The 14,085-nt window shown below is 45.2% G+C and overlaps 1 protein-coding gene across 9 annotated transcripts in view; it reads left to right on the top strand.

The window, feature by feature from the left end:
• PIGO (phosphatidylinositol glycan anchor biosynthesis class O) overlaps positions 1-14,085 on the top strand; it is a 70,540-nt gene that overhangs the window by 20,977 nt on the left and 35,478 nt on the right. For all 9 annotated transcript variants that reach the window (XM_033936256.1, XM_033936240.1, XM_033936265.1 and 6 more), the window contains one exon: positions 12,453-12,612. In XM_033936256.1, the coding sequence (XP_033792147.1) occupies positions 12,453-12,612 (160 nt within the window). The remainder of the gene's footprint in view (positions 1-12,452; positions 12,613-14,085) is intronic.

Here is a 14,085-nt window from a genome sequence, read left to right as displayed (position 1 = left end):
CCCCCGACCTAGAACATTAATCCTGCTTTTAAAGAGTAGGTGCATGTGAAGTTAGTCCCTTCCAAAAATGAAGATCCCTATCAGTAATCCATATGCTTCAGAGATTAAATGATCAGGTAACATAAGAATTGCCACTGCTGGGTCAGATCAGTGGTCCATCGTGCCCAGCAGTCCGCTCTCGCGATATCCCTTAGGTCAAAGACCAGTAACCTAACTGAGACCAGCCTTACCTGCGTAAGTTCTGGTTCAGCAGGAACTTGTCTTACTTTGTCTTGAATCCCTGGAGGGTATTTTCCCCTATAACAGCCTCTGGAAGAGCGTTCCAGTTTTCCACCACTCTCTGGGTGAAGAAGAACTTCGTTACGTTTGTATGGAATCTATCCCCTTTTAACTTTAGAGAGTGCCCTATCGTTCTCTCTATCTTGGAGAGGGTGAACAATCTGTCTTTATCTACTAAGTCTATCTCCTTCGTTATCTTGAATGTTTCGATCATGTCCCCTCTCAGTCTCCTCTTTTCAAGGGAGAAGAAGCCCAGTATTCCAGGTGGGGGCGTACTGTGGCCCGGTACAGCGGTATGATAACCTTCTCCGATCTCTTTGTGACCCCTTTCTTAATCATTCCTAGCATTCTGTCCGCCCTTTTCTCCGCCACTGCACATTGCACGGATGGCTTCATCGACTTGTCGACCAGTACTTTAAAGTCTTTTTCCTTGGGGGTCTCTCCGAGTACTGCACCAGATATTCTGTATTCGTGCACAAGATTTTTGTTACCGACATAAATCACCTTACACTTATCCACTTAAGCTAAGCCATTCCAGACTATTTTCCCTTTACCCACATAAACGTCACTCCCCTTTTTGCAGCAGTTTTAAAGGGCTGCTACTTAATTCTGTATCATATTGTCATATTACATTACATTACATTAGTGATTTCTATTCCGCCTTGCGGTTCAAGGTGGATTACATCCAAACTAAAACAAGAATTACATTTCAACTTTGAAGTAATAGATTAAACGATGAGATAAAATTTTAAGGGATAATTATGGGTTTTAGATAATGTTAGGTAATTAGAAAAAATTCGAGAGTACTAAGGGTTTATAGAGTGTTGGATGTTGGGTTGGGATTGTTGTGCTGGATAGGTTTAACGTGTTTTTTGAAGAGTATGGTTTAATTTCTTTCTTAAAGGTTTTGTAATCTGTGGATGGAGATAACAGAGTGGTGAGTTGTTTGTCCAACTTAGCTGCTTTGGAGGCTATTAGGTTGTCATAAAGGTTTTTTCGTTTGACATTTTTGGATGGTGGGTAATAGAATAGTGAATGGGTTCTTCTGTATCCAATTGAGGAGGATTGATTTAGTCTGTTATTCCAGTAAGTTGGGCTTTCTCCGTTGATAGCCTTGTAAAGTAAGCAGTAGAATTTGAAGTTCACTCTCGCTTCTATTGGAAGCCAATGCGAGTCATGGTATGCCTCTGTGAAATGGTCATATTTTTTTAGTGAATAGACAAGTCTCAGGGCTGAAATACTTCATAATCAGCTTTCTAGAAGCAAGATGCTGAAAGAAAGTTAAGATAACTTTACTTCTATCTTATACTCTCCGTTCTTTTTTTTTAAAAAAATAGGGGAAATGCTAGATTATATGATAGAGGCCGATAATAAAACATTTTTTTTCCATTTTGCTGAAACTGAACATGTAACCAAAATGAAACCGTGCTGCACCCCATGTCTGAACAGAAGCCGCTCACCTTTGAGGCTCCCATGGGATCCCCCATCCTAGGTCTTATCTTAAAAGCATTGGTGGTGCAATAGGGTCAGGAGCGGTGCGCCTTCACCCCTGTTAATGGGACCAGGGGCTATACCACAGTTTTGGTTTCAGCTGAAAATACACTTGTGTTTTTGGCTGAGACCAAAAAAGGACCAAATTAGTATTTTGGGTCACCTTCTATTTGATTACCATCATGGGAATAATTTTCAGCAGCAGAGGTCACAATGTTAATTTAAATGATTGCAGGGATGTTTTTAATGTGTGATCAGTGCTGCTGTACGAGGGGCTGCTGAAAGGTTCTCAACCCAATCAAGAAGAGAATGATGTGGAGCCATGAAACTTGCAAGTTTATTCCACACTTTTCTTGACGCTTTTTGTTTCAACGATATGAAACAGAACAAGAAATGTCAAGAAAAGTGTGGAATAACAAATCTGATCGATGTCTTTGTCTGGGTGACCAAAGAGTCGGATTGAGGGAAAGTGCTAGATATGGTTTATTTAGTGATATTACTGAAGGCCTTTCTGGTAAGGTTTGCCTCTTTGCAGGTGATTCCAAAATCTGCAATAGGGTGGACACCCCTAATGGTGTGGATAATATGAGGAAGGATCTGGCAAAGCTTAAAGAATGGTCTGGAATTTGGTAACTAAAATTGAATATTAGAAATACAGAATAATACATTTGGGCTGCAATATCCCGAGTGAACAGTACAGTTTAGGGGGTGAAGAATTTTTATTCATGGAAGAGGAACTAGACTTGGGTGTGTGATGATCTTAAGATAGTCAAATAAGTGGAAAAGACGACGGTGAAAGCTATAAGGTATGCTTGGGTGCTTAGGGAGAGGAATGGCTGGTAGGAAACAGGAGGTAATAATACCCCTGGTGAGACCTCATTTAGAATATTGTATACCAGTGTGTCTCAAAGTTTTTTTTTTAGCTCTGGCACACTAAACGGAGCAAATGTTTTTCATGGCACATTATAATTGAAACTAGTCATTAAGCCCGTTACATTAACGGGTGCTAGAATATGTCTATCTGTCTTTCTTTCTTTCTATGTCTCTCTCTGCCCCTGTCTCTTTCTTCCTTTCTTTGTCTCTCTCCCTCCCATTGTCTGTCTGTGTTTATTTCTTTCTGTCTCTCTCCCTGCCTACTGTCTTTCATTCTCGTGCGCTGCCTGCCTGGCCCTCTTTTGTCTCCCCCCCAAAGCAAACCAAGATTGCTCCCTGGCCCCCTTTCCCTTCCCCCCTCCCCCACTTCCCTGTGCATCAACAGCAGCATTCCCCTCCTTCTCTGTGTAGTAGCAACAGCATTCCCCCCCTTCCCTGTGCAGCAGCATTCCTTCTTCCCAGTACAGCAGCATTCCCCCACACTTCCCTGTACAGAAACAGCATTCTCTCCTTCCCTGAGCAGCAACATTCCCCCCTTTCCCTATGTAGCAGCAGCATTCCCCCCCTTCCCTGTGCACCCACCCCATGTCTGCTCCCCCTGTTCCCTTCCCCCGTCCATCAGCATTTATTTCCTACATACTCTCTATTTGCCTCAAAGAAAAGTGCTGCACCGCGCTGTTGCTGGCCTCGGTGTCTTCTCTACACTGCGGCCAACCCTAGCAGAAACAGGAAGTTGTGAGAGGGAGGGCCGCAGTGGAGAGAAGATAGTGAGGCCAGTGGTTAAACGCTGAGGTGAGAGGGAGGAGGGGGAAAAAAGATGGCGGCAGGGGGGTTTTGAGATCGGGGCGCGTGCGGCAAGCTGCCACTCGCGCCTGAAGATTTTAAAAGCGCCCCTGGATCGGTCTGCCCAGCTCCTTACCTTAGTTGAAAGACGCGGCGGTGGCACCTCTTTGCAGGAGCAGGGCAGACCGAAGAACAGCACGGCCGACAGCCACCGCTTCCGACAGCCGCCTTGGGGGAGGAGAGTGTTCCGCGCACATGCACACTCCTATCTGAGGTGCCCTACAGCGCACGGAAAACGGAACATGCGATGGGAGTGCGCATGTGCGGCTTAGCCTTTTATTACATTAGATTATAAAATTGCAAAACCAACAAAAAAATTTTGAGAGTTATTGATTTAAAGTTCTTTAATCTATGTATGGGTAATTGTAACAATGGTGAAACTAAAGTACATAGAATTGTTAATCAATGTGGTGGATTATCTTGTTTTTGAGTTCAAATTAACTCAAAATGCAGCTTGATAGTCGACAAACAAACATGCTTTTCATCATCTACTATCTGCAGTCACTTTTTTCAATTTAATTTCTGTAAGAGCTGAAAATCAAAGTTTGCAAAGCTTAGAAGATCCAAACAATAACAAAGCCTTGATTGCTTAGATAACTACTGCATAAAAAAAAACAAAAATTACTTGCTGTTAGTTTTCAAAGACACAACCAGAAGGCAGAACCAGTCTAAGGGTTCTGAGAGTGGTAACCTAATGATGAGTAAACCTGTGAAAGCCAACACAACTTCAAAATGAGATAATAATTATACTAAATATTAGTGTAGTGGGTAACCTCAGTGTGGAGGGTCAGCGAAGGGAGAATTTCTCCAGTGCTTCACACTAGAGAATGACACGGGGCAAAAATCTGTCCCCGTCACCGCCCCGGCCCACCATCCTCTGCACCGCCCCGTCACCGCCGTTCCCTTCACCGCCCCGTCACCGCCATCCCTTTCACCGCCCCGTCACCGCCACTGCCATCCCATTCACCGCCCCGTCACCGTCCCCGCTGCATCCATATAAGCCTTAGTACTGTAATATTTAGCTTATTCCTTTCTTATAAATCAAAGTTCCTGCTGCTGAACTAGAGAAAGAGATGTTCAGTTGACAGGGCTTTGTTTATAAATTTTTATCAACACAACTAATATACTACTTTATCCTAAGGAAAAAAAAATAAATAAATATAATTTTTTTTTCTACCTTTGTTGTCTGGTTTCTGCTTTCCACATCTTCTCATTCAATTCCTTCCATCCACTGTGTGTCTTCTCTCTGCGTCTTCCATTTGCTGTTACTGTGCCTCTCCTTTCACCCCCCCCCCAATTGGTCTAGCACCCATCTTCTTCCCTCCGCTTCCCCATAGTCTGGCATCTGTCTTCTTCCCACTCTGTCTTCCACATTTCCCTTCAGGGTCTGTTCCTCTCCACCCTCCTTCAATGTCTGTCCTATTCCTTTCCACCACCACCCTTCTCTCCCTCCTTTACCATCTGTTCCTTTCTACTACCCTTCAGCTCCTCTCGCGTGGCCTATCTATCTACCTTCCTCCCTCTTATTTTCATGGCACGTTACAATGTAATTTGTGCAAGCCACTGGAGCCTGCGAGCTCGGTCCCTGTCCCATTCCCACAAACCATCTCGCTTCTGTGCTCCTATTTTCTCCATTTCTAATATCTCCCCTATGTATCTGCCATTGCCCCCCCCCTGTGTCCATATACCATCCCCATGGCATGTCCCCTTTATGTCTCTGTCCCTATGCCCCATGCACATAATTTCCCCTCTTTCTATTACCTTCCTGTGTCCAGATTTCCCCTATCTTCCTCTTCCATACCAGTGTGTCTCTTCTTTTCAACCCCATCTAGCTTTTTTCCCTCTTTCTTCCCCCCCCCCCTCTGCTTCTAGCATCTGGCTCACCTGCCTGTCCTTCCCTTTCTTTCTTGCTGTGGATTTTTCTTCCGTCTTCATCCCCTTGGCCCAGAATCCTTTTCCCTTTCACTCCCTCCTTCCAGTTTGAGCTGGGAACACGAGCGATCGCAAGGTCCCCGCAGCCACCACCCGCCTGCCCAATCGATCCTACTGTTTAGCCAGCTCTCTCCCTTCTCCTCACTTTAGTTTGTAGGTTTTCTTTTTCGGCGACCTGCACTCTTTCCCAAAGAGCCGCGCACGCGCGGCTGCTGAGTGTTCAATCTTCTGCTGTGCTGCAACTTCCTGTTTCTGGTTGCGTCAGAGCAGAAGATCGAAACTGAGCAGCAGCGGGTGCGCAGCTCTTTGATAGCGTGCGAATCGCCGAAAAAGAAAGCCTACAAACTAAGGTGAGGAGAAGGGAGAGAGCTGGCTAATCACTAGGATCGATTGGGCAGGCGGGTGGTGGCTGCGGGAACCGTGCAATCCTTCATGCCTCACTGCGGGGACAAGACCATTCACCGCTCCACGGGCGGTGAATGGCTTTGTCCCCGTCCCCGCAGCGACTGCTATTTATCGTTCCCCGTTTCGGCAGGTTACCCACGGCAAAATGCGGTGGCCGCGGGTAAACCGCCACCGTGTCATTCTCTACTTCACACAACAAGGCAAAGGCAAACATACCCCTGCCTACACACCATCATCGGATACCTCATGTGTGCTTAAATGAAAATGTGTGACAAACCACAGAGAACCCCCCAGCCAACTCCTCCAAAATACAACCGACTTAGCTTCAAGTAGTCTTCATGAGTCTTTCTGTGAAAACAGGGGGTGTCATGATAGTCCAGACACCCCTGTATACCAGGTTCAAAGACCAATCACGTCAAAGAATGATGTTTGTCTTGGCAGTTGTGTTCTTAAGCACACAGACGTTCATAATATTGACAAACTCTTGCATTTGTGTATACTTATGAAGGGAATTTTTAAAAATGAAGTAAAATTCTGGAATCTTTTTGGGGCACACAGTTTGAGAGACAATGTTGTGTATAGTTCTGGTGACCACATCTTCAAAAAGATATAAACAGGATGGAATCGGTCCAGAGAAAGTCTACTAAAATGGTCAGTGGTCTTTGTCATAAACTATACGAGAAGAGCCTTAAAGATCTCAATAAGTATACTTTGGAGGAAAGGCAGGATGAGATGAGATGATAGTGCATTTAAATATCTTGCACATAAGAAGAGTCTCTTTCAGTTGAAAGGAAGCATACCAAGGAGCTTGTGAAGAGACCGAGGAATATTCTCTTTAAACACATGGCCCTATCCAAACAGGGGCAGAATAGCAGTGGGCCATAGCAAAAGCATTTATTTATTTATTTTTAGTATTTATATACCACTTATAGCCTAAGTGTTTACATTCAGGCATTCAAGCATTTTCCCCTATCTGTCCCAGTGGGCTCACACTCTTATCTAATGTACCTGGGGCAATGGGGGGATTAAATGAGTTGCCCAGGGTCACAGGGAGCAGCATGGGTTTGAACCCACAACTGCAGGGTGCTGAGATTGTAGGTTTAACCACTGCACCACTCTAGAAATCAAAATGTAGTAAAAGTGAGCCAAGTATAGGACAATCAAGCCATTGTGACATCACTGATGAGGTTGGCTCTTATTGGTGGAATGAGGCATTGTGACATCACAATACCTGCTCTGGTTACCAGAGACTGAAACTTTTCACACTATTTATTTATTCAATCTTATATACCGTTCTCCCAGGGGAGCTCAGAATGGTTTACATGAATTTATTCAGGTACTCAAGCCTTTTTCCCTTTCTGTCCCAGTGGGCTCACAATCTATCTGATGTACCTGGGACAATGAGGGAATTAAGAGACTTGCCCAGGGTCACAAGGAGCAGTGTGGGATTTGAACCCACAACCTCAGGGTGCTAAGGCTGTAGCTTTAATCAAGGATACAAGAGAGATTTGACAACGCCCCACATGGCTATGCAGTTTAGGATAGGAAAAAAAAAACCTGTCCTAAATTTAAACAGCTTTTTACTTTGTGTTGTTTTATTTCTATTTGCACCACTCAGAGTAACTCTGCTACAGATCATTTTCCAATTGTATGTTTTCACTGAAGACCCTCTAAACTTTGTGTAGCGACTGAGCAGCTCCACTGAGTAGTGACTATTAATAAGGGCTCCCCACATAATCCACATATATTTAGCGCTGCTATCTAGTCACATGGTAGCACTGAATAGGCTTTTTATTTATTTGTTTTTAAATGCGATGGCTAGCATTTACTTACTGCCAGATCTAAATATTGGCTTGTTTGCTCAGTTTAAGCTCTTACATTCCAAGAGAGAAATGGATAAATCAGAGAAAGTCCAGATGATGATGATGCCAGAAATGATTTAAGTTTCAAGGGCCTGGTGCTAGCGTTCAGATCCTTACATGACAAGATTCTACTACAATTAATTATTTCTATAGTTCTACCAGACTTACACAGCACTGTACAGAGTCACAGAAAAGACAGTGACAGATGAGACAAGCAGGATGTCATGGATACATATCCTCATGTCCTTAGACAACTCTGAGGACTAGTGCTGCCCGATTCAGGAAAAAAAATTTCGATTCGATTCAGCCTATTGAATCGATTTTTCAATTCGATTCGATTTTCCTGCCCAATTAGGTGGGTTTTTCCAAACATCCTGATGGGTTTATTTTATAGCCTCTTCACCCCCTTTGCCCTGTCCTACCCACACTGGTCCTGTGGTGTAAACAAATTAGACAAACAAAAAATACTTTTCCTCTCTCTGTTAAATCCTAGCTCAGGTTCGCGGTCTAACACCAGCTCTGGAAGCATACACATTTCAAATCTGACATATTGTAATCACAAAACAGAAAATAAAATTATTTTTCCTACCTTTTCTTGTCTGGTTATTTTTTAAATCATGTTGGTCCTGGGGTGGACGTAGACCTAAACTGAAATGGTCTCTGTTAGTGGGGCCTGCCCGCGGGGGTGGTTTGGGGGTGCCTGACATCAGGGTTTATAACCAGGCTTGTTTGCTTCGTCATCTTAGTGATTGGGTGTTAGGTACATCTTTTTATACGGATCTCTCTCTGGAGCGGGATCATTTCTATCCTCTTCATCTCTTGTATCTCCTCCATGCCCCGTTGTCTAAACTACCGTGACCCTGTAAGCGTAGTATTTTGTTTTGGTCCTTGTGGACAGTGTGGCATCAAATCTTTCGGTAGTGGAACCAGGACTCTCATACTAGTGTACTCCTCCCGTTGGTGGGGAATTTAGCTTTCCCTCCGGGGGTTGGACCCTCCGTGTTCGGTCGTTGGAGGGCGCGGGGGGTGGAACAGTTGCGGCATGTTCTGCGGGATGATGGGTCTCTCTTACCTTATGCTGAGTTGGCGGGGAGGGGGGTCCCTGAGATAGGCCTTCCATTTGCCTATTGTCAACTTAGTCACTATGTGGCTTCCCTTCAGGGAACTTCCTTGCAGGGGGATTTTGGGACCCAGCTCTGTACTTTTCTGGCTGCAGATCCTGATACTAGGGTCTCTATATCTGCTTTGCATAGCCGGATTCTGGCCCTTTGCCCGCCTAGGGTTTTCCCTGGTATTTTGGAGGCATGGCAGTGGGACTTGGGTAGGGAATTGGGGGACAATTTCTTGGTAAAATCCCTGAACCGAACTGCGGGTTTGGTACATAGTGCTGAGTTACGTGAATGTCACTTTCGAACTGTCCTGCGGGCCTATGCTTCCCAGAGTCAGGCTTACCATATGGGTTGCATTGATACTCAGTTATGCCTCTGCTGCAAGGTGGAGATAAATTCTTATTTTCATGGTATTTGGAGTTGTGAGGGGATTCAGACCTTCTGGACGGAAATGGCCTCCTTTTTACAGGGCTTGTTACGGACCCCTGTGCCGGTATCCGTGCAGTCTATGCTGTTTGCCCATTTTTCATTCTTATATATGTACAATTCTTATGAAAAATTATTTCTTAGTAAATGTTTTATTTTGGGGAAGAAATGTATCTTGTGTTGCTGGCTGTCTTCTGAACCACCTTCATTCTGGTACTGGAGGAATCGCCTTCATGAACTTATGGGTTGGGAGGCCCGTTTGGCTCGTCCTTCTCGACGCCGGAGCAGAGACTTTGTTCACACTTGGACTCCATATTTGAACATTTTGACTCCTGAGAGTCGTAGTCGGGTCTTGAATAGACTCCACCTCTGAAACAGTGCTATTCGGTGTCTATGCTGTTCCCTGCTTACGAGTTTTTCTGTAACTGTGGGGGGATGGGGAGGGGTGGGTGGGGGGTAGGGGCTTCTTTGTCGGGGGGTGGGGGTATGGTGGGTCCGGGGAGGACATAAGAGTCCAGTCCTCCGCGGGTGTTTGATGAAAATGTATCCCATGGTTGTTATTGCTGTTGTATTTACTGTTGCTTAATAAAATAGATTTGAACATAAATCATGTTGGTCCCATGTTGGTCTGGTTGTCTTCTGATCAGGCTCTCCTTCTTTCTCCGTGCTAACCATCCATCTTCCATCTCTGTGCTTCCCTTCTGTTTTCCTTTCTTCCCCCAGAGGTCTGGCATCTTTCTTTTTTTTTATCTTCATCCCCCCGCAGTTGCAGCGATGGACCCCACCATCCCTAGATCCACCATCTCATCCAGCATCTCTCTTCTGTGTCCCTGTCCCTATTCTCTTCTCCAGTACTGTCCCCCTTGTGTCCCCGTTCCTATGCTCTCTCCATGTCCAGCATCTTATCCCTCCCCATATCCAGCTTGTTCTTTTTCTCTTCCTTACCTCTTGTATCCCCTTCCCCAGGTATAGGCTTTCTCCTACTATCTCTCCTGCCATCCTGCACCCTGCCCACCTACTTTGGAACAGTATCTGTCCCTCTTGTACCCTTCCCCTTGTGGTCTTGCATTTCTCTTTCCCTCTCTCCATTAATCCAGCACCTCTCCTAGTTGCTTTCCTCCCCCTCTTTTTTTGTTTGGTCTCTCTCTTCCCTTCACCCCAGGTCTGGTATCGCTCCTCCCCTCTCTTACTCCTTCCTCTGCACAGGCCTGCCTCCCCACCGCGAAGGAACTCTTCCTCCTCTTCCCTCTGTACAAATCTGCCCCCCTGCCGTGAAGGCACTCCGGCCTGCTCCCCGCCGCGAAGGCCTGCCCCCCTGCCGTGAAGGCACTCTTTTCTCCTGCTCCCCGCCGCGAAGACCTGCCCCCCCCCCCCCCCCGCAATGGCCTGCCCTCCTGCCGTGAAGGCACTCTTCGGACTGCTCCCCCCGCAATGGCCTGCCCTCCTGCTGTGAAGGCACTGTTCGGCCTGTTCCCCGCTGCGAACGTCTGCTCCCTCCTCAAGTCTGTATCTTCCCCCAGCTTCCCCACTCTTACTTTTAGGTTAACACAGCAGCTTGCAGGCTCATTGGTGTTATAGCAATCCCTGCAGCTGCCCGTCATCCTCAATGGCACGTTCTCTCTGCCGCGATCCTGTCCCTGACATCAAAGCAGGGGCAGGAAGTAGCAGAGAGAACGTGCCGCTGAGGACGACGGGCAGCTGCAGGGATCGCTCTATCACCAACAATCCTGTAAGCTGCCATGTTAACCTTAAGGAGGTAAGAGCGGGGAAGCTGGGGGAGGCCTTTCTGGACTGACTCTTCCCCCTCAAGCAGGAGCGGCAGCAGATGGCCAGCAAGAGGCAGCGCTGCAACTCCTGCTTTTGGAAGGCACAGGGGAAGGGTCAATCATTGAATCGGGAGGCTGGTTTTTTGGGGAATTGAATCGATTCACCTGATTTGAATCGATGTATCGGGCAGCACTACTGAGTAATTTCTTAAGAGTTCAGACTCCACAGGTGACCCTTGAGGGGAGGAATGCTAGCCTAGTGCCTAACCCTCAGTAAGCCTGGTTCTAAGAGAGAGGTTGTAGAGGTGCTCAGCATTAAAGATAGTTTTCACAGCAACCTGTGAACTACTGTCTGGGAAAGGTAAACTTGGGTTTCAGTAGGTTATATCATTGTAGTTCTCTTTTTTAGCTCAGCAAAATCAGTTAGGCAATAATGTAGCCTTTAGAGTCTCTGTTAGGGTTTAATACAAAGCAGTGTTTTAGCCTAGATTAGTGTTTTGGGTTGCATTTCAGAGCCTAATACCAGCTTAGGGCGGAAATAGTTGTCATGTGGAAGGGCTCCAGGACAGTCCCCAGATCGGGTCTTCCGCATTAGATAGATTGTGAGCCCACTGGGACAGACAGGGAAAACGCTTGAGTGCCTGATTGTAAAACCACTTAGATAACCTTGATAGGCAGTATATAAAAACCTAATAAACTTGAAACTTCCACTTCTCGGATCAGCTGGAGATGGACAGGAAGCTGTGGCTATCACTTACTGGTAATACATAGCGACTGGTTGTAGATCTTATGATTGCAAGGTGTGTGACCAACAGCCATGAACTGTTGTAGTGACTGGTCTAGGTACATTAAAGGAGCAATATAAAGTAGTTGAAAAACCTTTCTGTAGTGCTAGATCCCAGCCCTGGTTCTGAATGGGCTGGAAATGCAAAGAGGAGGGAGGTGACAGCTAGGTCAAAAAACTAAAACTGACAGGGAAAGAATTTCTGACTCTAAGAATGCCAGTATCATAAAGCTTGCAGCTTTTTGTATTTTAAATAATAGGACAACAGTTTGCTCTTTTTTAAGTTCAATCTTTATTATGCATTTAATACCAAACAGAAAGGTGCTGATTGATAACAGAATTAGAAAAGCAGGCTTAAAAGCAAGTACCAGCAAAAACAGAAGAAACTCTTGCATAGTTCCCCCTCCCAACCCCAATCCCTCGACCCCAGAAAAGAGAGACACTGTTTACTATGAAGCAAAGGGGAAAAAAAGAGTCCCCCCCCCCCCCACAACCAGTAATCAGTCAGTGTAGTCCTTTGTGTGAGGAAGAGATTTGAATGTTCAAAGAGTGATACTGGGTGAGGGAGTGGGGAATTGCTCTCTTGAAATGTAAAGCAGATGACATTGCTGAGACTGATTTTTCTTGAACAGTGAATGTGTGGGCTGTCTGTAATCCATCTCTACATCTCTGTGCTGGACAGATCACTAGTTGATTACCTGCATAACGACACGCTGCTGGTGGTGATCGGGGACCATGGGATGACAGACACGGGAGACCATGGAGGAGACACTGAGAAAGAAGTGACTACTGCTCTCTTTATATACAGCAAAACAGCGCTGTTCAGAGACGGGCTGCAGGAGGTAAGAAGAAAGCACGGGAAGATGCAAGAGTGACTGCTTCCCTCTATAGCAGTAGTTCTCAATCCTGTCCTGGAGAACCACCAGACCCATTGGGTTTTCGGGATAGCCCTAAGGAATATGCATGGAGCAGTTTTGCATGCCTGCCACTTCCATTATATGTAAATCTCTCTCATGCATATTCATTAGGGCTAGCCTGAGAACCCAATGGGCCTGGTGGTCCTCTAGGACAGGGTTGGGAACCACTGCTCTATAGCACAGAGTTTGGGATTCACCATGAGGTCCATGCTGAACCATTAGACCTGAACATAGCTGGGCAGTTATGCACATGGAATAATTCTTAAGGGACCTTTTACTAAAGTCCATTAATATTGCATTACAGTCGATATTTGTAAAGCACATATATCATTATATAGCTCAGTGTTTACATATAAAAGAAATACGAGAATTACAATAAACAAACCCTAAGTTTTATATAACATAATCGGTTAGATTTGTGAAAAAGATGAGTTTTCAAAGACTTCCTAAATATCTTATAATTGGACAAGGATGACTGCTTCCCTCTATAGCAGTAGTTCTCAATCCTGTCCTGGAGAACCACCAGGCCCATTGGGTTTTCGGGATAGCCCTAAGGAATATGCATGGAGCAGTTTTGCATGCCTGCCACTTCCATTATATGTAAATCTCTCTCATGCATATTCATTAGGGCTAGCCTGAGAACCCAATGGGCCTGGTGGTCCTCTAGGACAGGGTTGGGAACCACTGCTCTATAGCACAGAGTTTGGGATTCACCATGAGGTCCATGCTGAACCCTTAGACCTGAACATAGCTGGGCAGTTATGCACATGGAATAATTCTTAAGGGACCTTTTACTAAAGTCCATTAATATTGCATTACAGTCGATATTTGTAAAGCACATATATCATTATATAGCTCAGTGTTTACATATAAAAGAAATACGAGAATTACAATAAACAAACCCTAAGTTTTATATAACATAATCGGTTAGATTTGTGAAAAAGATGAGTTTTCAAAGACTTCCTAAATATCTTATAATTGGACAAGGATGACTGCTTCCCTCTATAGCAGTAGTTCTCAATCCTGTCCTGGAGAACCACCAGGCCCATTGGGTTTTCGGGATAGCCCTAAGGAATATGCATGGAGCAGTTTTGCATGCCTGCCACTTCCATTATATGTAAATCTCTCTCATGTATATTCATTAGGGCTAGCCTGAGAACCCAATGGGCCTGGTGGTCCTCTAGGACAGGGTTGGGAACCACTGCTCTATAGCACAGAGTTTGGGATTCACCATGAGGTCCATGCTGAACCCTTAGACCTGAACATAGCTGGGCAGTTATGCACATGGAATAATTCTTAAGGGACCTTTTACTAAAGTCCATTAATATTGCATTACAGTCAATATTTGTAAAGCACATATATCATTATATAGCTCAGTGTTTACATATAAAAGAAATA

The sequence above is a fragment of the Geotrypetes seraphini genome, chromosome 1, assembly GCF_902459505.1.
Source record: "Geotrypetes seraphini chromosome 1, aGeoSer1.1, whole genome shotgun sequence".
In the NCBI taxonomy this organism is placed as follows: domain Eukaryota; kingdom Metazoa; phylum Chordata; class Amphibia; order Gymnophiona; family Dermophiidae; genus Geotrypetes; species Geotrypetes seraphini.
The sequence above is the reverse complement of the archived record's forward strand: the minus strand, read 5'-3'. Positions and strand labels throughout refer to the sequence as shown.